The sequence below is a fragment of the Ceratotherium simum genome, chromosome 37, assembly GCF_057802395.1.
Source record: "Ceratotherium simum simum isolate JZ-2026a chromosome 37, ASM5780239v1, whole genome shotgun sequence".
Classification (NCBI taxonomy): Eukaryota; Metazoa; Chordata; class Mammalia; order Perissodactyla; family Rhinocerotidae; genus Ceratotherium; species Ceratotherium simum.
The window spans coordinates 16046999-16074772 of record NC_141936.1 but is presented as its reverse complement, the minus strand read 5'-3'; the positions used below and the strand labels follow the sequence as shown (position 1 = coordinate 16074772).

The window sequence follows — 27774 nt, the reverse complement described above, 5'->3', positions numbered from 1 at the left end:
TGGAACGAGATGTGCTGGAATCAAGAGCCCAGGGATCTAGTCTTGGTCCTGCAGCCACTTGTATGTCTTCTCTCTTGGACTAATGCCCACTTGGTTCTACTTCCATATTTTGTAAACACACTTGCAATAGTGACTTTGCTGTGCTAGGATTCTCTCTCTTCCAAAATCAACTTCCTTTGGGAAAGGGCATATTTACCACTGTAACCCCTAGCACTTGGTACCCAGTAGGTACCTGAACGCAAGAAAGAATGAAGGGAGTGTATAATTCTCAGATTACCGCTAACACTATTCCTATTTTAAATTATTCAAAATAATAGAACTGAATGGGATCAGAAAACAGGAAAACCAGTAAAACTGGCTCTAAAAGGCGCTAATAACTATACTAGCATGTTTGCTAGAGTACAAGTGGCCTGAGGTAACCCTTCAAAATAATTTTTGGGGGTCAGCCCCAGTGACCTAGTGGTTAAGGGTGGTGCGCTCCACTTCGGCGGCCCAGGTTGGGTTCCTGGGCACGGACCTACACCACTCGTCTGTCAGTGGCCATGCTGTGGTGGCAGCTCACGGACAAAAAGAGGAAGATTGGCAGTGGATGTAATTTTTTGGCATTTACTCTTAAATAAGGAAAACAATCCACCCCCCCTTCTCTCTTGGTTAACTGAAGTACCCGTACTTAAATAGTTGCAAGTAGCAAAGCTCAGCCCATTTGACAAATAAGAATTACAAATGGCAAAATGGTGGAGTGGTGAATGTGAGGTTTTAATGTATCGTTAAAGAGTGACAGTAGAGCTCATGGGTTAAAAAATATTTTTTGTTTTGGTGAAAAATGTTTTAAACTATTCTGATTTAAGTAAGGCTACCCAAGTCTTTGGTAAATTCGTGAAAAAAAAAAAACAGGCAAATAAAAAATGATAACATTAGCGGGGCCAGCCCTGTGGCCTAGTGGTTAAGTTCACGCGCTCCGCTTTGGTGGTCTGGGTTCAGGTCTCGGGCGTGAACCTACACCACTTGTTGGTGGCCATGCTGTGGTGGTGACCCGCATACAAAATAGAGGAAGACGGGCACAGGTGTCAGCTGAGGGCGAATCTTCCTCAGCAAAAAAAAAAGATAACATTAGAATTGTGATGAGTTATCCAAAAATAAAAGACATAAAAAAATCTTATTTCAAAAAATAAACACTTAAGCCTCTCACAAAAATGAAACATCCACTGTTGACTCAGATTTCTATAGTATATTAGTACCCAGTACACTTCTTTCTGCACTTGCTACAAATCCCCACCTTTGCTGAGAATACTCAGCCCTCACTTGGGGGAATGCAGCAGAGATTAGAGGTGACATTGATTAGAGGTGAGATTACCGCAAGAGTTCCTCCTCTGAGGGGATCGGTACACCGAGAAGTGTTGAAGCAGGGACCAATGTTTGCCAGGTTTAGAGGAAAAGGGTAGGAAAAGGCCAGGGGCTTCGGGTTTTCTGCTGTTTGCCTAAGAGCAAAGGTTTATTAGAAGAGGCTGAAGTACCTTAAAAAGGCTCCATTTCTTTTGTTGTATTTTCAAATAGCAGAGAAATGGTTTTGTGGGTTTTTTTTTTTACTACTCATAACACTTTATTTTGACTTTGTACAAAATACAAAAATGCAAATCCAAAGAGTACAGACCAGTAGTGACAGGCACACTGCACGACAGCAAACCTTGTCTAGCAAGACATTAGTTTTCTAAACTTTATTTTAGTGAATACATGCATTATATAAAACAACAACAACAACAAAAACACACACAAAGGCAAGAGATTTCGCTATTTCTACCCCCAAAATAATGCTTACTATCAAGACTTTGGATAGTAGTCTTTTTTGGGACAAAAAAAGAATTAAAAAGGCCAATAATATTTTTTCTCATAAAAAAGTAAAAGCTACCATAAAATGTCTTTTTTTTTTTTTTCCATCACACTGATTAAATTTCTTCTGAAAAGCCACACATATAAACAAAACAAAACGAAAATCCTGAACTGGACAGTAAATACTCAAGAGGGTTGTTAACCTAGGTAACCGCTCAGTAGTTTAAAGAATCTTTTAGACATTTTTTGAAGCCTTTCCATTCATTTCTCAGTACAGTGTTCCAGCCATTCTGCCCTTTTTTTCCTTTAATACATCCCAGAACAGAAATGATTGCATCACTGAGTCTCTGTTCCTAAGAACTAGTTTTGAAAAAGAAAGTAATGTACAAAAATATTTAACAGAACTATGAAAGATGTAGGAAAGGATCTTCACAGCAAAGTAGTCTTTGCTTTGCACGGTTTCTTTTGCATTCTCTTCAGGGTTTGTTTATCTGCCCCATGAATAAGACAGCACCTACAGAATTAAAAGGAAACAATGCATAACTTTATAAAAAACAGTCCTTAACATAAGATGGAAGGTATATATAAGGGAAGGTCCCTGGGCCATGTTTAATCTATTGCACCCAAGCAGTGCTGTCCAATAGAACTTTCTGCAATGATAGAAATGGTCTACATTTTCACCATCCAATATGGCAGCCATTTGTCACATATGGCTACTGAGCCTTTGAAATGTGGATAGTAAGACTAAGGAATTGAATTTTTAATTATATTTCATTCTAATTAATTATAAGTGAAAGTTAAATAGCCACGTGTGGCTAGAGGCTCCCATATTGGACTGTTCAGCTGGGGAGCACACTAATTATGACATTAAAGATGCAATGAGACAAAAAGATAAGGAATTGTCCTATATCATTGATTAAAAAAAGGGTAAAAGCTAAAATGTATTAGTTTCTACTTTATACCAACATGAAGCAACCTCCCCACAAAGACAATCTTATTTATCCTTCATAATTGTACTAAGAGGTAGAAACTATTGTTATCCTTAAAGATGAAGCTAAAGGACAAAGCCAAGTTTGAACCCATGACTCACAGAGCCAAGATCCACTGAATGAACAATTCTCAGGGTGTAATAATAGAGTGGATTTACAAAGGTTGAAGACATGTAACTTCCTGCAAAATATAACTACCGCATTTACAAAAAAAATCAATAGAAGTCAAAAGTGCCCAAAAGGGTTGCAGAGCTCTCCATATGTTAAAAAAACAAAACAAAACAAACCTAAAATCCTGTCAGCGTCTAAAAGATTCTAACACACTCTGTAAACACAGCCTTGAATTTCCTGTCTCTTCAAGGTGGGTGGTTATATTATTCAAAGTGTTTGCAATTGTTGACACAAGGGAAACAAATTAAGAAGAGCACTGCTGGATTTAACTACGATTGCCATATACCTTTCTGAATTCTAAGAGCTACTGAACAATCAAAGAGGAGACTCACTTACCTGTAGGATTATGTCGGATGAAAAATAGAAAAGGTCTGTCTACTATAAACCAGGGAGGCGACGACCGTGCAATTAGAATGGCAGCTATAGGGAGAAAAGCAGAATGCGGTGAGACCAGCAAGGCAGCTGGCTGGCTGGATCCTCGATGCTGGTGTTTGAGGATACACTTAGCTCCTGTCCCATGGGCTGGCCATGTTATCTGTTAGGCTATCTGTTATCATGTTATCTGCCATCTGTTATCATGTTAGGCTGACCCAGTGGTCACCATTTATTGAACACCCAACCATGGGCCAGGCCCTTTACATTTACCGACTCATTTAGTCTAAACAAACACCATCTTCTTTAAAAAATGTGCTTACTCCTCGTAGGGTTTTTATGAGGATTAAATGACATAAAACTTATTACAATCTCAGAACGATATTTGCCACTTTAATAAACAGCCAATGCATAGTCACTGTTATGACTAGCTGTTTTTATTCATATCCTCCGCCTAGCTGATGAAGTGTCCCGGGTCCTTTTAGCCTATCCAAATCCCTTCTGTACATTAAGGCCCAGCTCACTTCTCAGCCATCTTCTCTGTGCCTTCTCCTTTGGCACATCGTCTAGATTTTCTTTGCACTGGCAGTGTAGACCACTCATCAGGGACCAACTACCTTATCTTGCTGTTCAACTCATCTGGTATAGACACTGGACTTAGAAAGCACACTTCTTTAGGCTCATGGTCTTAGACATGCTTACTCTGCCATACTTACCAATAGTGGCTTTGATTTAATAAGCCTGTGACAAGGCCTTGCAGGGGGCTAGGTGCCAGGCATAACTGCCCCAAGCTTGCTGCAATGGCCTAGTCCTCTTCCTCAAACCCCCGGAAAGCAATAATAACTTGGGCTTGATGTTACAAAGGAAACACCTGCAGCTAAACCACTCAATCCAGGGTTATTAAAAACAAATCAATAGTTGGCTGTTATTATGGACTGAAGTGTATTCCCTCAAAATTCATATGTTGAAGCCCTAACCCCCCATGTGACTGTATTTGGAGATAGGGCCTTTACGGAGGTATTTCAGTTTAAATGAGGTCATGAAGGTGGGGTCCTAATCCAATAGGACTCTTGTCCTTATAAGGAAAGAGGAGACACCAGGGATGTGTGCACACAGACAAAAGGCCATGTGAGGACACAGTGAGAAGGTGGCCGTCTGCAAGCCAAGGAGAGAGGTCTCAGGAGAAGCAAACCTCCCAACACCTTGATCTTGGACTTCCAGCCTCCAGAACTGTGAGAAATAAATTTCTGTTGCTTAAGCCACCCAGTCTGTGGTACCTTCTGGCAGCCCTAGCAGACGAACACAGCAGGGCTGGCTTCCCAGGCGTGTGTCCTGGGCAGTCACACAGAGCCCCACAGTCACAAGGGCCCTACACTTGCTTCAGTGCCCTGCTATTGCTGTCTTGAAATTCTTAATAAGTTTTGAACAGGGGCTCCATATTTTCATTTTGCCCAGGGCCCTGCAAGTTATGTAGCCAGTCCTGTTAGTTATACTAGGTAGCAAAATTGGTCAATAACTTTGGCAAAATTTAGATGTCACTTATAATCACCTAGAAAAGACAAAAACCATTTAAAAAATTCCAAGCCCTCTTATTCTAGGTCTTTGTTTTAAATGCTATTTTAAATGAATAAAAATTAAATGTTTATTTTAGAAAGGCAATAAAGTGTCTACTGAGTATAAATAGTACCTTTTAATGACTAGAAATATTTGACCCAGTTACAAGTTTAGCTAAGACATTCATGTATGAGTTCACAGAGTTGGGCCATATCTATTCATCCAGTCGCATATGGATAATTACAGAGTAAAAAAAAAAACCTAAGATTGTTCTGTTTTCTCCTTCATTATATAAGCCACTGAGGAGAAAGCAGATGTAAATGTTTTAATTATCAAGGTGGCATAGCAATCCTGCTGTAATTCTATAATTGCTTGCTAAGTCTTCACTTTATCCTGGATAGACCTGATTGGCTATTTTCCTCTTAGTACTTGCTATTATTTTATGTTTCAATCTGCAGATTGGTCTTTTGTGCCAATAAGAAGCCAGAATGTGCTTATCCTCCTCCTAAACACGGGAGTCAGCAAACTACCATCCTTGGGCCAAGGCTGAGGGTACAGATGCTGTTTTTACACATAAAGTTTTATTGGAACATGGCCACACCCATTTTCTTGTACCGCCTATGCTGCTTTCACAGTACAAGTGCAGTGGAGAAGCCGCACTGGAGACCTTACTGACTATAAAGTAGAAAATGCATATTATCTGGCTCTTTACAGAACAACTCTGCTGACTCCTGTCCTAGAGGGATTTCTCTCCTGAAGTGCTTTCCTTAACGAAACAGACTCTGAGCTTTGAGGACACAGGTCCTCAGGCTGTCTAAATTCACCACCGTCTCCCAAGGGTCGACCCACAGCGCCTGGCCGGAAATAGGGCTCACTACATATTTGCTAAGCTGGTGAATGAACCGCAGCACGCGTGCTCCCCTGCACCAGAGCCCCCCCCTGCCATGTGACCCAGGGCTTACTTGTGGCTGCTGAGGCTTTGGTTCCATCTTCGCTGACTTCAATCTTTGCTTTTTGCAAGATGTGAGAAACATGAAGGTTTTCTGACCCTGTTTTCAGAAAATAAAACAAAAACAGCACTTGTTTGATATGCAGGCTACGTGGTTGGTTGGAGAAGGAACCTCAGAGCCATGGCAAATTCCAGTGCTTAATTCCAGAGCAACTAGAAGGATGTGCAGCTATGACATACAACTATCTACTGGGGCTTTGGGGGAAAAAAAAAAAAGGAGGAGGATTGGCAATAGATGTTAGCTCAGAGCCGGTCTTCCTCAGCAAAAAGAGGAGGATTAGTATGGATGTTAGCTCAGGGCTGATCTTCCTCACAAAAAAAAAAAAAAAAAGGTGTCAGGAGAAGTGACCTGTTACGGTCCCGTGATTGAAGGCTGTGGGATGACCGTCACTTGCGGTGAACTTCATTCTCTGCTAAGTGAACTGTGATGTCACTTCAGAGGAAGGAGTCCCAGACCCCAAATGTGTTAGTGCCTCTATCAATTCAACTCTGATCACTAAGGACTTCACAAAAAACTAAACAAGAGCAGAGCTTTAAAAAGGAAGCCCAGTTTTCTAGAAGCAGCAAGCCAACAACATTATTTCCCAGTTACAGGATATCAGATCCAGAAAGGATTTCAGACGGCATCGACAGATGGAGAAACTGAGGCCCAGAGTGTTGAGAAATCTGGCCTCAAATCACATGGCTGGTTAGTGGCAGAGTGAGTGCCAGCTTTTCACAACAAAAGCCACTCGTCTCATGGGCATATTAGTGAGAGAAGAGTATTGAGTGTAGACTGCTGTGGAGGGCCAGACTCAGGAATGCAGTTGTGCCTCTGGGGCCGTCTAGTGAATTCACTTCTCAGCAAATCCTTACCATTCCGGCAACACCCACTGGGTGTAGCTTTCAGGGAGAATGCAAATGGAAGTTAATGTTATCCTTGACGGGACATAGGTCTGGATGCGAAGGGAAAAAGCGCTTTTTGTGTCATCTGGTTTTAAATTGCACGGATGCCCGGCTCTAATGTTACCGATGGTGAATGAGAGTCACCTTTGCAGTGCCCACGTCACCTACAAGGTTAACAGAACTTCTCAGGAGAATTTCTGGCACCGGGTCTTCCCTCTGAACACCTGTGAACTCTCTGGGAGCAACACCTATCTAGAATTTAGGCTACAGAGGATAACCCTGAAATGGATAGTGAGGGTTAAAATGGTGCTTCTCAAACTTTATGGGGCTGAGGAATCTTGTTAAAATGGATTCTGATTCAGTAGGTCTGGGTCAAACCCAAGATTGTGTGTTTCAAACAAGCTCCAAGTGATACGAATGCTGCTGGACCAGGGATGCGTTTGATCAGCAAAGGATGAGAGTATCAGAATATCTGTGGAGCCACAATTTCACCAGGGGAGTGGTGTTTATGTCCAGGACAGGCACTCAGGTGCTCACCTGCAGGCAGCTGAGGTTGGTAAGGAAATAATTTCTTATCACTCAAGGGGAAAAATACAAAATGGAGTACAAATAATGTTTAAGCCACGACTTTTCTTTGGAAGAAGGCTGCTGTGGTCTCAATTAAAAAGACAAAGGACTGACCATTCAAAATAACTTGAGGAAAAGGTACATATATTAGCAAATGAAGGGGTGTATTATCAGCTGTGTCCCAGATGCTTTGGCAAAAAAAGTTCTAACCAGACTCCTTTGAATTTATATTAGTTCAGATTAATGAGCATGAAATGGCAAAATACATATCTAGATATAGTGCATGCTGCTGTTGTTTGGTGAAAGTAAGCAAGTATGTGAGAGCTCAAAAGTCTTGATTTTTCAAACACAGCGAAAAGTTTGCATTCTAAAAGAAGACACCAATATCTAATTAAGAGCCAAATTTTGGGGTAAAAGAGAAAATATACGAAATACTTCTTTAACTGTGTAGAGTCCCTTGGGCTCCACATGAAATGCACACGTGAAATGTAGAGATGAATGACTTATGCTGATTTCAACGATTAAGGATCAACAGCATCATTTGGTGATACATCAAATTAAACCTTGGAGAGTTTTTGGACAACACATTCCTAATTTCGACTTTTTTCCTAAACAAATCAGGGACTCAGTTTGTAACACAGTCTTCAAGTTTAAGAATAAGTTTTAAATTGTACATACGTGTTATTTTTGCGAAATTGGCTTTTGATGGATCAAACATCTCCGTGATGCCAAGAACTTTCAGGGGCTCCTTCAAATCTGTTTGTGCTACAGCTGTGAACCTAGCATGAGAGCAGAAAATAGGGGGAAAAAATCATTATACTATAAATGATATAATCAGTGCAGGTGGGAGAACGTTCACAAAGATTCTCTTTTAAGTACACTCTGAACACCAATCTGAATTGTATCTTAAATTTTAATCCCAAGATTTAAGTACCAGGTAAGCAAAGAACAACTCATTTCTCAAACGCTTGGCTGGCAAAATGAGCAGCATGTAGTAACAGCAAGTAGGAGCGTTCTCTCCCGCACGTGTAACAGGCTCCCCATCGCGGTACCTAGGAAGATCTACAGAAGCACTTTCTCTTATGCTGAAAGGGAGGTGCAGCCTGTTGACAAGTGTCTGGTACTCTGGAATATCTACAGTTCTTCCCCATTTCCAACCAAAGAGCCCTCATCTTGGCTGCTGGAAGAACCACTATCCTTGGGATTGGGAATGGTCAAAAGAGAGGAGATACATTCCTGCTAGTTCATGTTGGGATTCTGAAAGCATCTATTAAAACAGGAGGAAACATTAGGAATAGGTGGCATGGTATTATAGGCGGGTGTAATATGGGTATCTTGATATTTGTGGGCTATCTGGTCTTACGGCCATACATATGTAAATGTCAGTTATTAACCCTACCATCAGAGAATGTTTTAGCAGATTTTATCACATACTGTAATAGTAATATACCATTACAACTGTGATTTCCCTACATTGTCACCATCTTATTCATTTCTCCCAAGCATTGCCTATGTGAAGGCTTATTCTACAACAAAACAATAGCCTTGGGAGGATTACCCACACTTATTATGAATGTACTCCTCTGACTACTTAGTGACTGCAGAACTAAAAGATATTACAACTGGAAGGTATCTCCACCACCACTGAGGGTAGTTAAAAGCCCTGGATACTGGCAGAAAAGTCACGTCGAAAAGTTCATAGAAAGGAGACATTCACTGTCTCCATTACAGATCTGGGCAAAGCATTCTGTGACCTGTCAGAAATTGAGGAATCAGACAGAATTTGAGATTACTTTTCTCTTAGGTTCAAGTCATAACAGCTCAAATTCCATCTCGATGATACTTTTAGGGTATAACAGAAAGACTGCCCTAGATACTAATGTAAGAATTCTACCGGGTGGTTTCAACATATCTCCTTACCACTTAGTTTTTGGTTCTCGGTCTTCAGCAACTTCCAGCTAAAACTTAAGAAATAACTAAAATAAAACTCCTTATCAAAACACAGGGAGCACTACTAAACTTTATTGTTCTTTCATCATATTATATGATGATATGCATATGTTTTCCAGTCTTTTGAACAGAATGAGATAGGTTAAAAGCTCTTGCAGTGTACGGGAGCATGTGGTCTTGTGGAGGCTCAGAGGCTATGCTACCTTCTCTCCTTCCCCATCTTAATATGGCAGGATCATTATCCTGCCATATTAAGAGGCACAGCGATTGGAAAAAAAAAAGCGCTTTTACAAAAGCACAGCCTTGTATTCCCACCATGCAATCTCTGCAAAATAAAACGGGCTTCATGATGGTGCCATATTGTAGCCTCATGTTGTCTGGTATCTGACACAGTAGCTACCAGGGATTGAGCATCCTCCTTCTTTTCTATAATTTCATTTATTTATTTTCCCCCAAAGCCCCAGTAGGTAGTTGTATGTCATAGCTGCACATCCTTCTAGTTGCTGTATGTGGGACGTGGCCTCAGCATGGCCGGAGAAGCGGTGCGTCGGTGCGCGCCTGGGATCCGAACCCAGGCCGCCAGCAGCGGAGCGCGCGCACTTAACCGCTAAGCCACGGGGCCAGCCCCTCCTTCTCTTCTCTTTTAGGGACAGGGGCTACTTACTTGGGCAGGATGACCTGTACCCTCTTGGGCACCATGGTGTTCATCCAGCTGTCTATGGTCTTGGTGCTGATGTGAGGGATGATGGCCGAGAGGGGCGTGGAGCTCTCGGTGGGCAGTGCGATCAGCATGCTGATGCTTTCCCCGTGGTAGGGCAGTTCAATGAAGTTGTACCATAAATCACTGGGGGTGCTTGTAGACCCTAAAGAAATCAGAGGCAGGTTGAGTGTACCCTTGATAACTTCCAGAAGTGACATGGGTAGTTGCTGATCACCAGGTAGCTTCAGAGGGAAGAGAGCAATTCGGTTAGAGAACTTCCCTTTTCCAAATGTTGCTTCCTTTGAAGGACAACGATAAGGAAAATTATTTTTTTCCTTCCCTGGTAAAGAATTCTCTTTTTTCAGTCTAGACATGTCTTAACAGAATGCCTTTGGGCATCACTAAAATAACATTAATTCTATTGAGTAGAATTTAACTAGATCATAAGGCTTAGAATACAGTGCTTTGCAAGCAGGACGACCCTTACCATATGAATAAAAGAAGGAATTTGAGCTGCCTTAGAATGATTCTTTTGGCTGAGCCTACATGTGCTCGTGAAGAGAGGGGAGAGAGGGGATAAAAAGCTTCCATGTGCCAGGCCTATACCAACCACTCAACACACTTAGAATCTACAGCTCCCCCACAAGGTAGGTAAGCAGTCCCATTTTACAGCTGGAGAGGCTACAATTAGAGAAATTAAGTAACTTACCAAGGGACACACGGCTAAGAAGTGGAGCGCCTGGACTCGGGCTCAGTATGCTAACACCAAAAATGATCTTCCTGCTTCACTAGCCTGACTCCCTATTCACTTTTCACCCATTGCAGTAACTATCATTAGGACTTTTAGATACTTTAAGGTACCTGTGCATACCTAATAAAAACCCCAGAAGGATTTAGACCAGCATTTCTCAAAATGTCGGTCATCTAGAGAACACACAACCTGTAAGACACTCTGTAGACAAAACGGACTCCATATCCCAGTAAGTTTAGGAAGCACTGGGCACTTGATTCTTCTCGCAGATTCATAATGTACACCAGCACTGTAAAGGCTCTGAGATATTTTGAAGTAAAGAAAACTGTTTAATTCTAGTTATCCCCAGGTTTCCAAACTAATGGGATCTTAGAACCCTTTTATCCCGTGTAAAATATTCAAAACATTGAGCAACTGAGCAGCACACCTGAGCATCGTCAATTAGAGCGGCTGAAAGCAGAGGCATGAAGGGCGCCAGCTAGGAGCCCAGCACATAGGTACGGGCCCCAGAGAGGCTGTCAACTCCCCAGGGAAAGAGTGCTCCACAGAGCATCCTTAGGATCCTGTGGACCCGTTCAACTAGGCATGTAATGAGTTATGAAAATTAGCTAGGTGAATAGAAAACCGGCATTTCCAGATTTATGGTGGATTTCTGAAGTGTTTCATTAAACACTTTAAAACTTTTTAAGAACTCGGTGACCTTGGTGAGGTTAGTAAATCTCTGTGTGCCTCCTAGTATGGAAAATGGAGATATCAGGGATATTATTAAAAGTGTGTAGTTCAGAGGGTTGTTGTGATGATTAAATGAGAATAATATGTAAGGTACTTAGGGCCTGGTCCATGGTGGGGCCCAAGAAGGGCCCTCCTTCTCCTCCTCCCCCTCTGAATGAGCTAGAAGGACAATATATTTAAGAAAGAGAGAAAAGAGAAAGTGAGTTTTTCTCATGATTTTCACTTGTCTTTTCTTTGGGGATGACCTTTGCCAATCACCGCATGAAACAGGCGACTTCAATAAGGCAGTTCTCCATTGATGGGGGTTGGGAGGGAGGGACCAAGGGAGAGAGACAGGGAACTTTCTTTGTCTTTGTTACATAATGAACACTTCTGGCTGTAAACACTTCTAGCTGTGAAATATGATAAAAATAGTGAAGCTGTTAGAATACATGACACTACAGGATGACATTACAGTTTCTTCTTAAGGAAGAAAGGTGTGGACAACGCGTGGAGTGTTCAGGATACCATGTTCCCATCCTGCCACACTGGCCTGCAGGGTGGCTCAGCGACCGTGCAGCCAGCCCAGCTCAGGATGCATGTGGACACTCCCTCTAGCCTGCTGCTGTCTCGGGGCTGCCTCAGAACCAAGGAGAGGATTCTTCCTCTTTACTTTTCCCCTGCGTGATAAAATGGTCTCAGCAGAAACTGAAAAATCAATGGGAAAGTCAGAAGAAAATCACTTCCTAATGAGCCCTTTAATCCTCAAAGAAAACATTAGGTCCCTATGCTGGCAGAGCTAATTTTTAGAAACTGTGAAATTTGGGAAGTGGTTAATCAATGATTACTCCAAGGCATGAAATAAGGACCTGGAGGCATTCATTAACCACGAACTAGAAATGTTTACTGTTCTGATAGGAAGGATCGGGGTTATAAATAAGGAAAAATGATGAGCTGGGGTGTGTTCGAGGTGGGGAGATAGCGTCTGCTTCCACCAGTTAATCCATCCTTGACTGGATACATTAACTGATCGGTAACATGAATAACGTGTTAGCCATTTTGCATTCAGTCACTGTCAACTTTCCCTCAAATCCCTTTGCACTCCAGCCTAGAATACAGACTATCACATGCAGTAGATCTATTTATTTCTTTTTTTCAAATATATATTCCAATTTCTACTGAAGGACAGCCTGAACAGTTGCTTAAGAGCTCAGGCAATCCATAAAGCTACTTGTAGTAGGAGATAATTAGACTTATCTATCTATAAGGTTTTTCTGTTATTAAATATTTAAAATAGTCTCTCTGATTCTACAGGCTGAGAAGAATTCTTAAGCTTTCAGCGAGCCTGGTTATCGCCACTCTTGTAGGACTTCAAGTCGGAATCAGAGTATGTTAGGGGACTTTCCAGAAAGAATGGGTCATCCTCAAACTGCCACTTAAAGAAAGTTCTGAATCTTCTCCATATTTTTAATGCTTGATTCTTCTTATTATTTCTCATTAAAGGTTTTGTTGATCACCACTCATCTAAGAGAAAAAACTTCTTTTCCACTTTCCTTCTTTTTAGAATGAATGAACCTGCTTCATTCACAGTTTTATATACTCCAGAAATTATCCTCTTTAAAGAACATTCACTCTACTTCCCAAATGTTAAAGAATGGAGAGCCTTGGGCAGGCTTAATAAGCTGGGTGAGTATCGGTGCCATTTGCTGAGCTAAGGAACACGAGGGTAGGGAGAGAACGAGAGGGGTGACTGCAATAACATATTTATCTATGGAACTAGAACAGTTAACAGATTAATACACAAGCAAGTAGAGAAGTAATATGGATAGGTAGGTAGGTCTGAGTTGGAAGCTAAGAGGAGAGTGGATGCTGGAAATATACTGTATATTCATATATATATCTCTATATCTGGAATTCTTTGTGCCCCTTTTCAAAAGTCTCTAATGTCTAAATTCACAACCATAAAAACAAAAAATTTGTAACAACTCTGACTCAGCAATTTCTATTCAAGGAAATTACCTTTATAAGTTCTGACACAGCATCTAAAAATTAATGTACAAGAATGCTCACTGAAGTGTTTAGTGTAGGAAACAAGTAAACGGCCATCCATAGGATATTATGATACATTTATACCATAGAATATTATGCAGCTGATAAAAGGATCAAGCAGATCCACATGAATTGACATAAAAAGTTTTCCATGATACACTGTCTAATGAATAAAGATAGAATTGAAATTACAGTGTAATCCTACACATGCAAAAAAGTTTCACAGACATATTTTCTCTCTCCATAGGAAAGGTCTCAAATGATATACCTAGCACTTCGTAGGGGTTTTTATGCTGGGAAATGAGATTATAGGGGAACATTTACTTTCTGCCTTACATACTATTGTATTTGAGGATTTTGCAATGAGCATGAAATATATTTCTACTGAAAAAGGATTTTAAGACTTTTTAGTAGAAAAGTTTCTATCTTCAAGGTGCTTATATTCTATGGGACCTAAGTCAGAAGAGTTTTTCCCTCCTCTTTAATTTTCTGCCCTCTCTCCTTAACGTTACTAAGTGAATCTTCTCAGAGATCTTGATGACATCTTGGAGGAAAAGTCAGGAAGACAGACAAATGGAATGGCGATGTTTCGGCAAAGTGACCAAGAACAGAGAGGCCTGGTGAGGCCCAGGAAACATTCGACACATGGCACCAGAGGCCGTATGAGTGAGTCTGAGCAGGGCAGTCGACGCTCGCTGGCGGCCTGGCCTGCCCAGCTGGGTGTACCTATCCCTGAGCCCTGGTGGTCATGTTGGCCAGACTGTGAAGAGACAGGCAGAAAACAGGTGACCAGCTAAGTGGTTTGTACTCATGAAAAGTGCCTCCTTGGGCCAGCACAGATGGCTGTGCTTTCTTCACAGCCCCAACAAGACAAGCCTGCCCTGTCTTACTGTGAAAAGCTGCCTTGCTGGCCAAAAGGGGACACCAGGGACCATATGACACCCTCGTCCTCTGCCACATGGCTGGTGAAAGGAGCTGGGTTCCAATTCCCACACTCAGTAAAACCCGCTGACAGGCAAGAAAGGACGGCAAGAAGGCCGACACCAAACTGTTCACAGTGTTGGCTTGAGAGGGAATGAGAATGGTGCAGAGAAGGGGACTTCCACATTCTGCTCTGAATTCAGAACAGGTCAGTCAGAGGCCAACAGGGAACGGGCAGGATGCCAAATTGGGTCATTTAAGTGGAGTTTAATGAAGGGACTTCTTACAAAGCATGGGTAGAGTACAGAAACACCATTAAGGATAGCACCCCGGGCTACAAACAGCGAGTGGGGCACCATTACGGTCCTTGGGCTGGGAGTGGGGAAGGGAGGGGGTGGTGACCCACAGAGAAGAGCTCTTGGGCACACCCGGCTGGCAGGAGCTGAGACCTTTGGTGGAGGATGCAGTGGCCCTGGTGACTGCAGGGAGAGGGCTGGGAAGTCAATGTCCCAACCCCTTTCTCCTCCTTACCCCTATCACCTGCTAGTTCACCCCACTAGCCAGCCCAATAAGATGTCAGAGGGCAAGGGAGCTCACTGATGCAGCCTCCTGGGGGCTCAGAACAGGGTGGAAGATGGTGGAGAAGGGAGGGCATGAATCAGGGAAGGCAGAGAGAAGATATCCAGCACACTGTAGTTCCATAGACTTTGAATCTTTGACAATAAGAATGTATTTGAGCATGACTTTCTGTAAAACACACACATATATATTCTTAGACAAATCAGCTCTTAATTGAAAAGCTACTTGGAGATGTAACTCCCTCTCTGGGAACATCCTATATATTCAAGAAAAGCACGTTACATTCCTACAAAAACAAACATTTTAATCTTTCATGGAAATGTCTACAGAATCCTTGCATTTTAATCTTTACTGATATTTATTTTTCAGCAACAGAAATATACAGTCATTGAGGCCCCTTCACTTTTAATTTTTTATTAGAATGCAGAATGTGTACAAAGATTGACCTAAAATAAAATAGCTTTGCTTCGGCTATGAGCTGGGGTCTATGCCAGTGTTCCGATGAAGTCTTCCTAGGCAGCACAACCTGAGAGTGACTTTCGGGCAAAAAGAGCCTTTTATTATTTTCAGTTGCTTAGCGTGATTAGCATGATACCTTTCCGCAGGACTTTTAAATATGTGTTATCTTTTAAAAAAATTTTATTGTGTGAATGACAAAATTTTACCCAGAAGTTGATGAATGACAAGCAAGAAGGAAAGTGACTGTTTACTGTGTCCCTCACCTGAGCCATCCCCTAATTTAAAGAACCAGGCAGCTGGCGAAATGTTGAGCAGTACTTGAAGCTAATATACACTGAAAATATAGCTCACCAAGGTAATACTTGGGATGGACATGTCCAGGTATAGACTGGAGACAGAAAGGCTAACTCACACAGGAAAAAGAAGATTAATTTATATGGGATCACGAGCACTCCAATGAAACCAGGTCTAACAACCAATCACCAGACTTAGTTATCTCTGCTGTGGCAATGGCAGCAGGGATGGGTCATTATATTTCCTGATTGTAAAACTGACACATGCTCATTTCAAAAAATTTCAAAAGCAAATAAAGAAAAATCATCATTGGAAATACTACCACTGTTAACATTTTATTGAACATCTTCCAAGACACGTCTCAACAGACATATGAATATATGGAAAGTATTTTACATAAACGAGATGAATTGGCATCTGCTGTTCTGTAACTTGTTTTCTGAAATCAACCATATATTGTTTAATCTTTCTACTTACGTAAATCTAAATCTAATTATCACGTATGTTCCACTATGTGCATGTATCTGGGTTCTATGTATTGGCTAGTGTGTGATTATCTCCAGAGTATAAATTCCTTGGTGTGGGACTGACGGGGCAAGGGCTCCCCAGAAATCCTCCAGACCAGGGTTCCCCCCACCACCAGTGTTCAGGGCGCTCACTCTCCCCACACCGGAGCCGCGACCGGGCTGTCTATCTTCGTAATTTCTGCTAATCTAGTAAGTGGAAAAGAAATCTCATTTTTACTTTTATTTTTAATTTGGTAATATAAGATTGCTAACGGTGAGTTGATAATGCTTCCATATGTTTAATGCCCATCGATATTTCTTATTTTGTGAATTGTCTTTTCATCTTTAAATTTTCAACCTGAAAGCCTGTATGTGTTACATATTAATACATAACCTTTGTCAATAATACAAAGACTTACCATAAGCTTTTAAAAAATCCTGCCCTTCCCTCACCGTTTTATTTTATTTATTTATTTTTTTTGCGAGGAAGATCAGCCCTGAGCTAACATCTGTGCCAATCCTCCTCTTTTTGCTGAGGAAGACTGGCCCTGGGCTAATATCTGTGCCCATCTTCCTCCACTTTATATGGGATGCCGCCATAGCATGGCCTGACAAGCGGTGCATTGGTGCGTGCCTGGGACCCGAATCTGGGCCGCCAGCAGCGGAGGGCATGCACTTAACTGCTACACCACGGGGCCAGCCCTCCCTCACCTTTTTAAAAACTTAAGTCAGATTTGTGGGGCTGGCCCACTGGCGTAGTGGTTAAGTTTGTGCCCTCTGCTTTGGCCACGTGGGGTTCGTGGGTTTGGATCCTGGGCACGGTCCTATGCACCGCTCATCATGCCATGCTGTGGCAGCGTCCCGCATATAAAGTAGAGGAAGATGGGCACAGATGTTAGCTCAGGGCCAGTCTTCCTCAGGAAAAAAGAGGAGGATTGGCAATGGAGGTTACCTCAGGGCTAATCTTCCTCACCAAAAAGAAAAAAAAAAAGTCAGATTTGCGCTTGAACTAGTGAAAGCACTCAAGGGCCTTTTGGCAGCTGGCACATTCCAGAACGGAGCCTCGCCAGGTGTGAACTTACCGCATCGGAACACGGAGAGCTGGGCCAGCATTGGGACTTGATAGGATTTCCCATCAGCGGCCACAAACGTTCTCTTCTTTGTGTTCTCGGGTTGAAACCGTGATTTCCACAAACCCTTAAAATACACCGCATTGACCAGGACCAGTCTGGTGAGTACACCGTTGATCAGATCTGGGGAGAGCAGGTTGTCGATCATGCCTGTGAAGTGAAAGAACAAACACAGGGGACACTCAGGATTGGCAGTCCACTTGAGGGCAAAAGGCAGCTGTTGGATCACGTAGAATTAATCAGAGGAATTTTTAAAAGATTTTAAAAACAAACTTTTACAACACCCTTTTGTATCTTCTAATTTTTTTCCCCACTAAAAATCAATGCTGAAAACAAGTTAAAAATCAGAGAACCAGGAAAGACTTTAGAGATCCTCTATTTAGGGGTAACAAACTTTTCATCAAGAACTTCTTTTATAACTAATTCCCTACAAGCTCCATGTTTTAGAAAATTCTACTCATCCAAGTAAGCTATAATTAATTAATAATTAATTTCCCTATTTTTGCTAATCACTGACACGTATAACTTCCAGCGAGGGTTTTTGGTAAGCACAAGGAAAGCAGCTGTTGTTTTGTTTTGAACCACTGGGGTCATTTAATACCAGTCAAAAATAAAGGAACACTTCGGCCTGTGCAATGTTACCGAAGGTAAATGCTTAACTTGTAAGATTTTAGGAATGTTGAGCATTAGTTTGGACTCCCTGGTTGTCACAAGGCCTCATGGCTAAAGAAGAGCTGAAACTAAAATTGGTGTCTCTATTTATGGGTCAGGGATCGAGCTAGGTGCTAATATTACAGAGCTAAAAAGAAACGGGGTCTGTCCTAGAAGAACTCCTAATGGTGAAGGAAAGCACTCTTCGTGAGATGTTGAGGATGCTCCATCTTGTTTGTGTCAGGAGTAAAGGAGCAAACACAACTGCTATAGTTTCAGGATGCTCTTGTGAAGTCACCAAGATCCTTCTCAAGGGCCATCTGGGCTTGAAGCTTTGGTTTTTCATTGAGGTTCCTTTTGTTCAGTCTTTGCAGGTTCAGGTGCATGTGTGTGTGTGTGTGTAAGAGGGATCACTAATACCCAAAGCTATTAAAAATTAGTTCAATGTAGCTTTGAAAAGCCCAAGCATATAAAAAAGTAGTGCATAATATAAATGCAAGTTATAATACGTTAAATGGTGAGAGTAAAACTAACGGTTTCTGAAGAAGCAAGAATGTCTAATTCAGCAGAAGAGCTTTAAGTCCTTTTAAATGATGCTCAAGAAGATTGTGATATACAATAAACAAACATTTAAATAAGTCATGGTAAAGACGCACACCTGGGGGTTTCCCTGACCCACCGGTGCTCAGTAAGACAGTTTCATCACTGCTCGTTACTTCCACAAGGGGGCACCAACGCCACCCTATGTCAAGATCTGGAAGGAAAATACATAGCTATAAATAAACACGATTCAGTACAAGGCCAGCCTCTGCCAACAGACTCTGTCCTGCCGGAAGGAAGTTAGAACTCTGTGCGCCAGCGATAGCAAGCTCCTTAGCGTTGATTCCCCAATAATGAATGTTTCTTGCCTTTACTGGAAACACTACCCAGTCCAACCTCCACCTGCCTTTGAGACACAGCTCAATGGTCCCCTCTTCCTATAAACCTCTGACCCTCCTCCTGATCTCCCAGGACTTTCCATAAAGCCCAATGCTCAGCATCACCATTACACCATGGTATTTTACTCTAGCCAAATTTAAGGTGTCTGTCTCCCCCAACTGAACCATGAATTGCACAGGAGCAAGGACCCCATCATTCAATTTTTTATCACACCTAGCTCTACGTTGAGCATGCAGTCAGTGCTCACTGAGTGTCTGAAGAAATCTCTTCATCCCTCTTTTGCTGAGGTAAATAAAGCCTCTGATTGCCACTGGGAAGACTAAGATAAAATAAGGGAGCAACTAAAATAAAAAGAAAGGATAGAGAAAGGTAAGAAGTGCATAGTTTAGAGGCAAGGAGGCACATGGGGGAACTGCCATCAATAACTGCCATAAACATGCATCCACCACCCACCCACCCATCCATCCACCCATCCACCCACCCATCCACCCATCTATCCATCTACCCACTCATCCACCCACCTACCCATCCACCCACCCATCCATCTATCCACCCATCCACTCACCCATTCACCCACCCACCCATCCATCCATCCCTCCACCCACCCACCCACACATCCATCCATCTATCCATCCATCCATCCACTCACCCATTCACCCACCCACCCACCCACCCATCCATCCATCTACCCATCCATCCATCCATGTATCCATCCATCCACCCATCCACTCACCCAGCCATCCATCCAGCCACCCACCCCCCCCACCATCTATCCATCCATCCACCCATCCACTCACCCATCTATCCACCCATCTATCCATCCATCCATCCACCCACCCACTTATCCATCCACCCAACCACCCACCCCATCCATTTTTGGATGCCTACCTCCCATGTGCCAGAGATTCTTTTAGATAATAAAACAAACAAAAAAATGAACGCCACCCTCAAAAACCTATGGATTAGAGAGAGGTGAAGGCTGACATAAATGACTCGACAAAGTGTAAAGCTGCAACTGTGACAAATATCTCTAGGTGGAAGTACTCAAAGAGGTGAGAGCAAATAAGAAGGGGATCTGATCTGGTCAGTGAGGTCAGGGATGGATGGGTTCCTTAGGAAAGTATGACTTGAGCTAACAGCTATAAAAATAGCTCACATTTGTGGAGCATTTGCTAAGTGACAGGTACTTTGCTGAATGCTTTATAAGTAGGATTTACATCCCCATAACAACCTTATTGTTGTTATAACTATTCCAGTAGGTCGCACTATTAAATCTCCATGGGACAGATAAGGACTCTGAGGCACAGGGAGGTTCAGTAACTTGCCCAAGGTCACACAGCCAGGAAGTGGCATAACTGGGATTCAGACTAGAACTTATGTTTTTAACTATGATGCCATTCATGTGATAGTGTGAAATGAATAGGCATTAACAAGGGGGAAGGGGGAAGGAAAGCATGCTGGGTAGCAGGATACAAGTGTGGGCGTCTGTGACGGGAGAGAGGATGGCGAGGACGAGGGACCGGGAGGAAGCCCGTGTGGCTGGAGCACAGAATACGGGGAGGAGAGGCCAAGGCTGCAGAGAGATGGGCAGGGCAGCCCTGGCTGGGCCGTCACCACATCCCTACACACTGGAAAGGGCCTCCGTGTTGGGCTCTCCCACCCCCTGAGGGCAGGAGCTGTCATCAACGGGACGGACTGGGCAGTCATATGCACGTGGACTGTTCAATCTGCAGGGTCCTTCTGAGCTCCACCAGGTAGGCAAGTATCTCTCAATGGGGCAGGGCACCCCAGGGGGAGAGTTTGGAAATTCGTGGGAGTGTTTTTGGTTGTGTGAGCAGTGGCCAGCGATGCTAGGAGCCCTGCAATGTTCAAAACACTCCCACACGAGTGAAGAACTACCCTGCATCCTGTGTAACTTTCAACCACCCCACTGGATATTCACCTTGGTGAGAAACCTGCTTATCATCCTCCAGGCCCAGACCCTCACTCTTTCTGGCAAGTAAATAAATACAAAGTATCTTTTATTCTGCATACTTGCAATGCACACTGAATTTGCCAGGAATGTGACTACCGTGCAAACCAAGTGGAGCCTGTACTTGTTTTGTTTGGAAAGTTACCACGAGTTCTGCACTGTTTCAGAAAAAATTACATCAGTGATGGAAACGCAGGTCGTGGTTTTTGCGTCACCAGTACCACACACCTGTCTTGGTCGGCTTTTGTAGCTGTCACTTCACAATTATTCTAAGAATATGACTGCTTTGTTACGTATTCAGGTGTAGCTATACCCAAGGGTTTACCTACTGAACTACATATATAAATTACTTTTGTTTTTCCTTGTATTACAGTTTGGCATTATATAAATTTTTAAAAATTTGTGTATGTGTGCACAGGTTACATGAGCTATGAATTTCATTTCAGGATAGTAAAGAGAGTATTCAAAATATTTGTTTAAGAAGAGGCACTTAGGTCTGTAGGGTTGAAAAGCACTGCTCAAGTCTCTTCGCTTTCTCTTCCCCAGATGCAGGAAGCAAGTGACTGAGTCAATAACGTGTGTTCAAGTGCTTTGCAAACCGTCAAGTGCTATATGAATGTGATTTAGTATTACTATTATATAGGTAAAGAAGAAGGCTGACAGGGCACAGTGACATGTCACAGCCACATGGCCAACAGGCATTTGAGTGCTATCAGCTTCTCATTTCTTTTCTTAGGCCTATAGGCTCAGAAAAACCACTAAACCTCTCACATTTGTGGTCTCCAGATGGTTTTGTGCTTTCAGGAAAGGAGCCCGGATTGCACCGTCCAGGATCCTGTTGAGAAGGGGTGCCTCGGATTTATCAAAACCACCTTGGCTCTCCTCCGCCCTCCAGAGCATTCCTTGACCACCTCTTCACTAGTCCCTTGAATAGTTCTCAAACATTCACGTGTCTAAGTCTGGTGTCAGGCGGTGGAGGTAGGCTGGGGGAGAACTTGCTTTGATGTAGAATGCGAGGCCTCTCCCTCAGAGATTCTGCTTCAGTAGGCTGGGATCCAGCGATCTGCACTCTAAACACACAGCCCAGGTAATTCTGATGCGGGCACTTCAGCAACCATGCTTTGAGAAACATGACCTGAAAAGCCAGAGTTTCCCCAAATTTTGTCTCTGGGCTGCTTCTCCCTGTTGAGACTCTAGCTTCCACTCTCACGACCTTAACTCTCCCTTCTATGAAAAACGATTCCCAAATTTATATTTGTCGCCTTAAACTTCCTCTGTTGTTCTCGCCCTACGTCTCCTCCTGAATGTTTCACCAGGACCTCCAATTTACAAATTAACAGGTTTAAAACACCGACGTTAGACATTTCCTCCGCTTAGGAGAAGAGACGCATGTATACAAGTAATCATTTCGAGTGTGGAAAGTGCTATAATGAAGGGCATAGAAAGGCATAATCATATGCCCATCACAGCCCAAGAGGAGGCATCTACTTCCTGGAGATGATGGGGGCAAGAGGCAAGGAAGGCAAGGAGAGAGTCTGGAATCTTAAAGGCTGAGAAGGACATTCCAGGCAAAGGGGACAGCAGGTACAAAAGTAGCAAGGAATGAGCACTAAAAGCTTCAACACAGACAAGGGCCTGTGGGCAGGGACTCTGGAGATGAGACGTAGCGAGGAAAGGAGAGAGGGTGGGGCTGTAGTCTGCTCTGCTGCCCATGCCCCAGGGAGCAAAATCCCCAAGGGGCACGATGAGCAGTGGCAGCAGGAGAAGGGAAGGAAGGTAGACTGAGTCGTGGGGCCTGCTGAGAAAGAAAAGACAGACCACCCTCTTGAGTCCAGGCCTTTCCCAACAGAAGAGCCACTGGACGTGCAGACACCAGCGGAATCCTAGAGTCGACACACACTTTCATTCAAAAGTATAGAGTCATACAAAACAGTCCCCAGGGAACTGTGGCCACTCACCCCTAGTTTCATTTTTAACCCACATGTTGATGGAATCACAGGCGGAGGCTGGATCCTCAAAGTTCACGTTCCGGACTTCACACTGAAACACATCTTTGTTCCTCGTGACAAAAGGCACTTCCATTTTGAAGCCATTCTTCACGAACACTGCATTCGCCACTGTCACAATATCTTTATTCTTCTTGGAGACGATAGCCTTGTTGATCTTCTTTAACACTTTACCGACTCCTGAAGGAGACACGAGAAAAAGGTAGCAATATTTCCGCAAGAATTCAGAAAAGTGGTTTTTTTTGTTTTCTTGAGGAAGATTAGCCCTGAGCTAACATCTGTGCCAGTCTTCCTCTATTTTGTACGTGGGTCGCTGCCACAGTGTGGCTGATGAGTGGCAGAGGTCTGCGCCCGGGATCCGAACCCGTGAACCCAGGCCGCAAAAGTGGAGTGCAGGGAGCTCAACCACTAAGAAACAGGGCTGGCCCCAAGTTTTTTTTTTAATATATTTCAAATGATGGCAAATAAGAATAGTATACACAGATCAGTTTGAGTAGCAGGGGACTAAGTCTTTTGCTTTCTCAGCGGCCTTGTGTTAAGAAGGTGGGGAGAGTAAAGTATAACTATTAACAGCCCTTAAAAATCAATTGTGCTTTGAGCATTGAAACAGGCATATATTCAAGTCATCCTCAACACCCTCCCCATGCAGACCTCGTTCTCCTAGACGACTTTGTTGGCACCAGGTCAACAGGAATACTGGCAAGTGCATCAATTATGTAGCCATGGGGGAATAAATCAAAGGAAACTTCCTAATTCATTCTCTCTTTCTTTCTTAATCTTAAGCGCTATTTCCTTTCCTGCCAAAGATTTAACAGTGTGATTTCTTTTTTTCTATTTTGGAAAAAAAAAATGAATAAAATAAGCACTAGAAAGACTATAAAAAATTGCCATGTGCCACCCTCCAAGAACAATGTGATTTTTACTTGATATCAAGCCCAAAGAGTCAGGGGATTAATTTTATGGCAACGTAAGCTTTATTTTACATGAGCCATTCATACATGCTCCATTTATTTTAGAGCATGGAAAAGAGGAAAATAAGTTATAAGGATGAAATGTGTTTCTATGGAGAGCTTGAATCATAGATCCGTCTTACTCGCCTGGGGTCTTTTCAAAATGTCACTGTCTTAAAACATCCTGCAGGGGCACCTTGATGGTCTCTGGAGAACCAGCTTGTCACTCTGAGAGTGGCTCTTCTTCAGACCTTTTAAATAAGGGCAGGGAAAAGTCTCCGATGATCCACAAAGAGGAGACCCTTAGGCCCTTTATTAGGCCTCTTGTGACTCCACCCCTCATACCGTCTGTGAGGCAGGCCCAGGAGGAGTGGCAGGCCCATTCTATAAGTAAGGAACAGCAGACTTCAGAGGCCAAGGCCCAGCACCTGTCCCTTTCAGCCACACTGCCTCCTCCACATGCCTTGGTCTCCCACCAGGAAAAGATCAGAGCAGACCTTCCTCCACTGCCCCAAACTGCCCTGCCTCTGTCCTCAACGAGACCATCACTATCGTGAGTTTCCAGAAGCTGAGCCCCAACTAGGGCATGAAAAACCACTCAGGCTCCTCCGAATGAGTTTGTCATGTGAACTGAAGTCACGTTCTACGGCATGTTCTGCTATCGATTTTGGAGGAAGAAAGGGTGGGGGAAGTTGCCAACAGGCCAATATCATCAGAACTTCAAAGGTACTGCTTAAAACGGATGTGGCTCAGCATTAAAACCAACAACAAGGGCCGGCCCCGTGGCTTAGCGGTTGGGTGCGCGCGCTCCGCTGCTGGCGGCCCGGGTTCGGATCCCGGGCGCGCACCGACGCACTGCTTCTCCGGCCATGCTGAGGCCGCGTCCCACATACAGCAACTAGAAGGATGTGCAGCTATGACATACAACTATCTACTGGGGCTTTGGGGGAATAAATAAATAAATAAATAAAATTAAAAAAAAAAAAAAACCCAACAACAAAAATCCAGTTGCTATTTTGGAATTGTATTGGCCGCGAGGGCCTGGGTGGCACTGGGAAAGGCCATAAATTCCAGCAGTGATTCACTATGAAGATATAAATCACCAAGAACTTTGTGAACTTCCAAGCAAGGGGCAGAACAGTGTGTTCAAGGTATTTAGTCCTTCCATGCTTCCAACAGGTGAACAAATTGCAAACTCATGCAAAAGTTGAATGCCGCGTAAACAGAGCAGGCTGGTTAGGTATTTGGTGCTGGCAACTCCAAAGGCTATGCTCAGAACACAGCCAATGAGCGCGACGAGCGAGGCATGCAGTACATGAGTCCCCATCTCTCTCCTCTTCCTCTCCCAGCTGGAGGCGGCAATGCAGTCAAGATTCCTAGAACTTTATGGCCAACAGTGGAAGAACATGGGTAGGAGAATTCCCTCGTTTTCCAATAAAATAACTAAGACCTAGATGCGAAGAGTGACTTGCTCAAGGTCACGGTGTACACTGGCTCCAAAGAAGGGCTCCGAAGCCAGTTCTGCTCCCTCCCACACCGCGTTGTGCAAGAGGCAGGCGGAAGGTGACTCTGAGTAAGAAAATCTGAACTAGAGCTAAGCAACGGTGGTAGGAGATGTAAGCTCTTAGGTTTAAATGGGTCATTAAAAACAGGCTTTTCTTTCAAGAAAACTAAAAATTTTCCAGCGGGCCTTACTCAAAAAAATTTTTTTTTACCTTTTTATTTTAAAATAATGACAGATTCACAGGAAGTTGCAAAACAATATAGACGATGGTCTCACGTGCCCTTCACCCAGTTTCCCCCAATGGCACTATCTTGTTTGACTAGTACAGCACCACAACCCTGAAATTGCCATTGGTACAATCCACAGGGCTCATTCAGACTGCCCTTGATTTATGTGCACGTGTGTGTGTGTGCGCGTGTACGTGTGTGTGTAACCCTATGCAATTTTATCCCCGTGTAGATTCATGTGTCCACCACCTCAGTCCAGACACAGATGGTTCTATCACCACAAGGCTCCCCCGTGCTGCCCTCCAATGGCCACTCTCCCTACCCCCCAACTTACAGGTTTTAAAAGTACATTCACAATCACAATGCCTCTTTAGCCCTGGACACCAGAGTGGAGGCAGAAGGGAAGTTTTCTTTTTAGAGATGAGAAAACTGCAGCATTGAGAGATCAAGTGAGTGATCCACAGCCCCACAGCTACCAGAGAGACCAGGGAGACCCACAGAGACCAGAATCCAGTTCTCTAACTCCCAGCCCCGCAACATCTGTTCTTTAGAGGAGACTGGCCCTAAACGCCAAATCACGCCAGTGGAACTCCTCCTGGCTACTCTGCTTGCTTCTCAGGGTTGTAAGCAAAGACCCAGCAAGGAACCCTCCCGATGCAAGGCCCCCAGCCAGAGCCGCGAGTGCACGCACCGTTCACGCCGTATCTCATCACCGTGGTGAGCTGTTTCTTGGTCCTGCCGTCGGCTCCCAGCTGAAGCATCCCCAGGACGGACGCAATGCCATGCGGGGAAATGACGATGTTGTCATGAGGCCGGGATTTGACAATCTGATTGAAAACCTGGATTCCTGTGTCGGAGCCTAGCTCCTCCAGAGACAGAGGATTGAACTGGGAGCACACGGAGGGCAAAGTCACTGTGGCCACGAGGAAGAAGGGAAAACGCCAACTCATGGTTCCTTCTGGCAAGGACAACCTGAAAAATTAGATCAAAAAAAAAAATTTAAATTGTACTTAAATGAACACTTTGTGGGGACTACATTGTACTCAACTAGGTGTGATTTACTATACTCAGTATAACTGAATGCCTTGTTGATATATTTAAGATAGAACAGTGTAGACTAAATCAGTTTCTACTATACTTTGTTAGAGGGCTGGGCAGGGAGAGGAAGGGAACCCCCACTTGGTAGGTCCCAACTATGTGCCAGACACTATTCTAATTGGTATTTATTTCCCATAACCACCCTTCATTCAATTAAACCAATATTTACTGAGGGCCTACTGTGTGCCAGGCCGTTGTCTAAAGGCCGGCGTAAACTGTAAACAAGATGGGCAAGACCCCTGCCCTCCTCGAGTTTACACTCCAGAGGGGAGAGAGAAAATAAACCAAGACAATTAACACAGTGATGTGAGTGAATGACGTGCAGGGGTGGGGTACCATGAGATAGGGTGGTCGGGGAAGCCACTTCTGCAGAGTGAACATACATGATGAGACCTGAAGGATAAGGAAGAGCCAGCCATGCACTAATCGGGCAAGGGCATGCCTGGCAGAGGAGGGAATAAAGGTGGGTGTTAGAGGCCGGTGTGGCTGCGACGTAAGGGATGCGGAGGAGGTGGGGGAGGAGGTGAAGAGGAAGGAGGGGCGAGAACCCGAAGGGCCCGCAGAGCCTAGTGTGGCTCTTGGATTTCATTCTAAGGGTCTCAAGAAACCAACGGAGGGTCTGAAACAAGACAGCGAATCCCTTGGGTTGCTATGATTATCTTATAATTATATGTACTCAATTTTTTACCGTAAGCATATTACTTTCTTAATTAGAGAACTGTTCATTAAAATAAATTTAAGTGATGCCCTTAGATCCACAATAGGGCAGAACAATGGGTCAATCCATCAATTGCGAGGCTGGCATTGTTTACACTGCTATCCTCAATTACAGTGATTTGTTTGAGAGCTGCTTTCTTCCTTGGTTACCACTTACTGAGCTTTCTTTGGCTGTGACAAGTAAGAGGTAGGACATTTACATGTGTTCATAGAAAAGCAAAGCCTTTCATTAAATAAGAACTTAAAAGTGGCAGCTGGGAAAACAAAAGCAGACTTCGTGAGGTGG

The 27774-nt window shown here is 43.5% G+C and overlaps 1 protein-coding gene across 2 annotated transcripts in view; it reads right to left on the bottom strand.

The window, feature by feature from the left end:
• Positions 1-1700: 1700 nt before the first annotated feature.
• The window catches only part of SERPINE2 (serpin family E member 2), a 60172-nt gene continuing 34098 nt past the window's right edge, over positions 1701-27774 (bottom strand). Inside the window, exons 2-10 of one of the 2 annotated variants that reach the window (XM_087424760.1) lie at positions 26365-26645; positions 22945-23172; positions 18734-18829; positions 17377-17574; positions 9989-10187; positions 8053-8153; positions 5876-5962; positions 3324-3407; positions 1701-2341 (exon numbers count right to left, since the gene is read on the bottom strand). In XM_087424760.1, the coding sequence (XP_087280886.1) occupies positions 2304-2341; positions 3324-3407; positions 5876-5962; positions 8053-8153; positions 9989-10187; positions 17377-17574; positions 18734-18829; positions 22945-23172; positions 26365-26623 (1290 nt within the window). In that variant the 5' untranslated portion in view covers positions 26624-26645 and the 3' untranslated portion in view covers positions 1701-2303. The remainder of the gene's footprint in view (positions 2342-3323; positions 3408-5875; positions 5963-8052; positions 8154-9988; positions 10188-17376; positions 17575-18733; positions 18830-22944; positions 23173-26364; positions 26646-27774) is intronic. The other variant, XM_087424761.1, reaches the window with a different exon arrangement.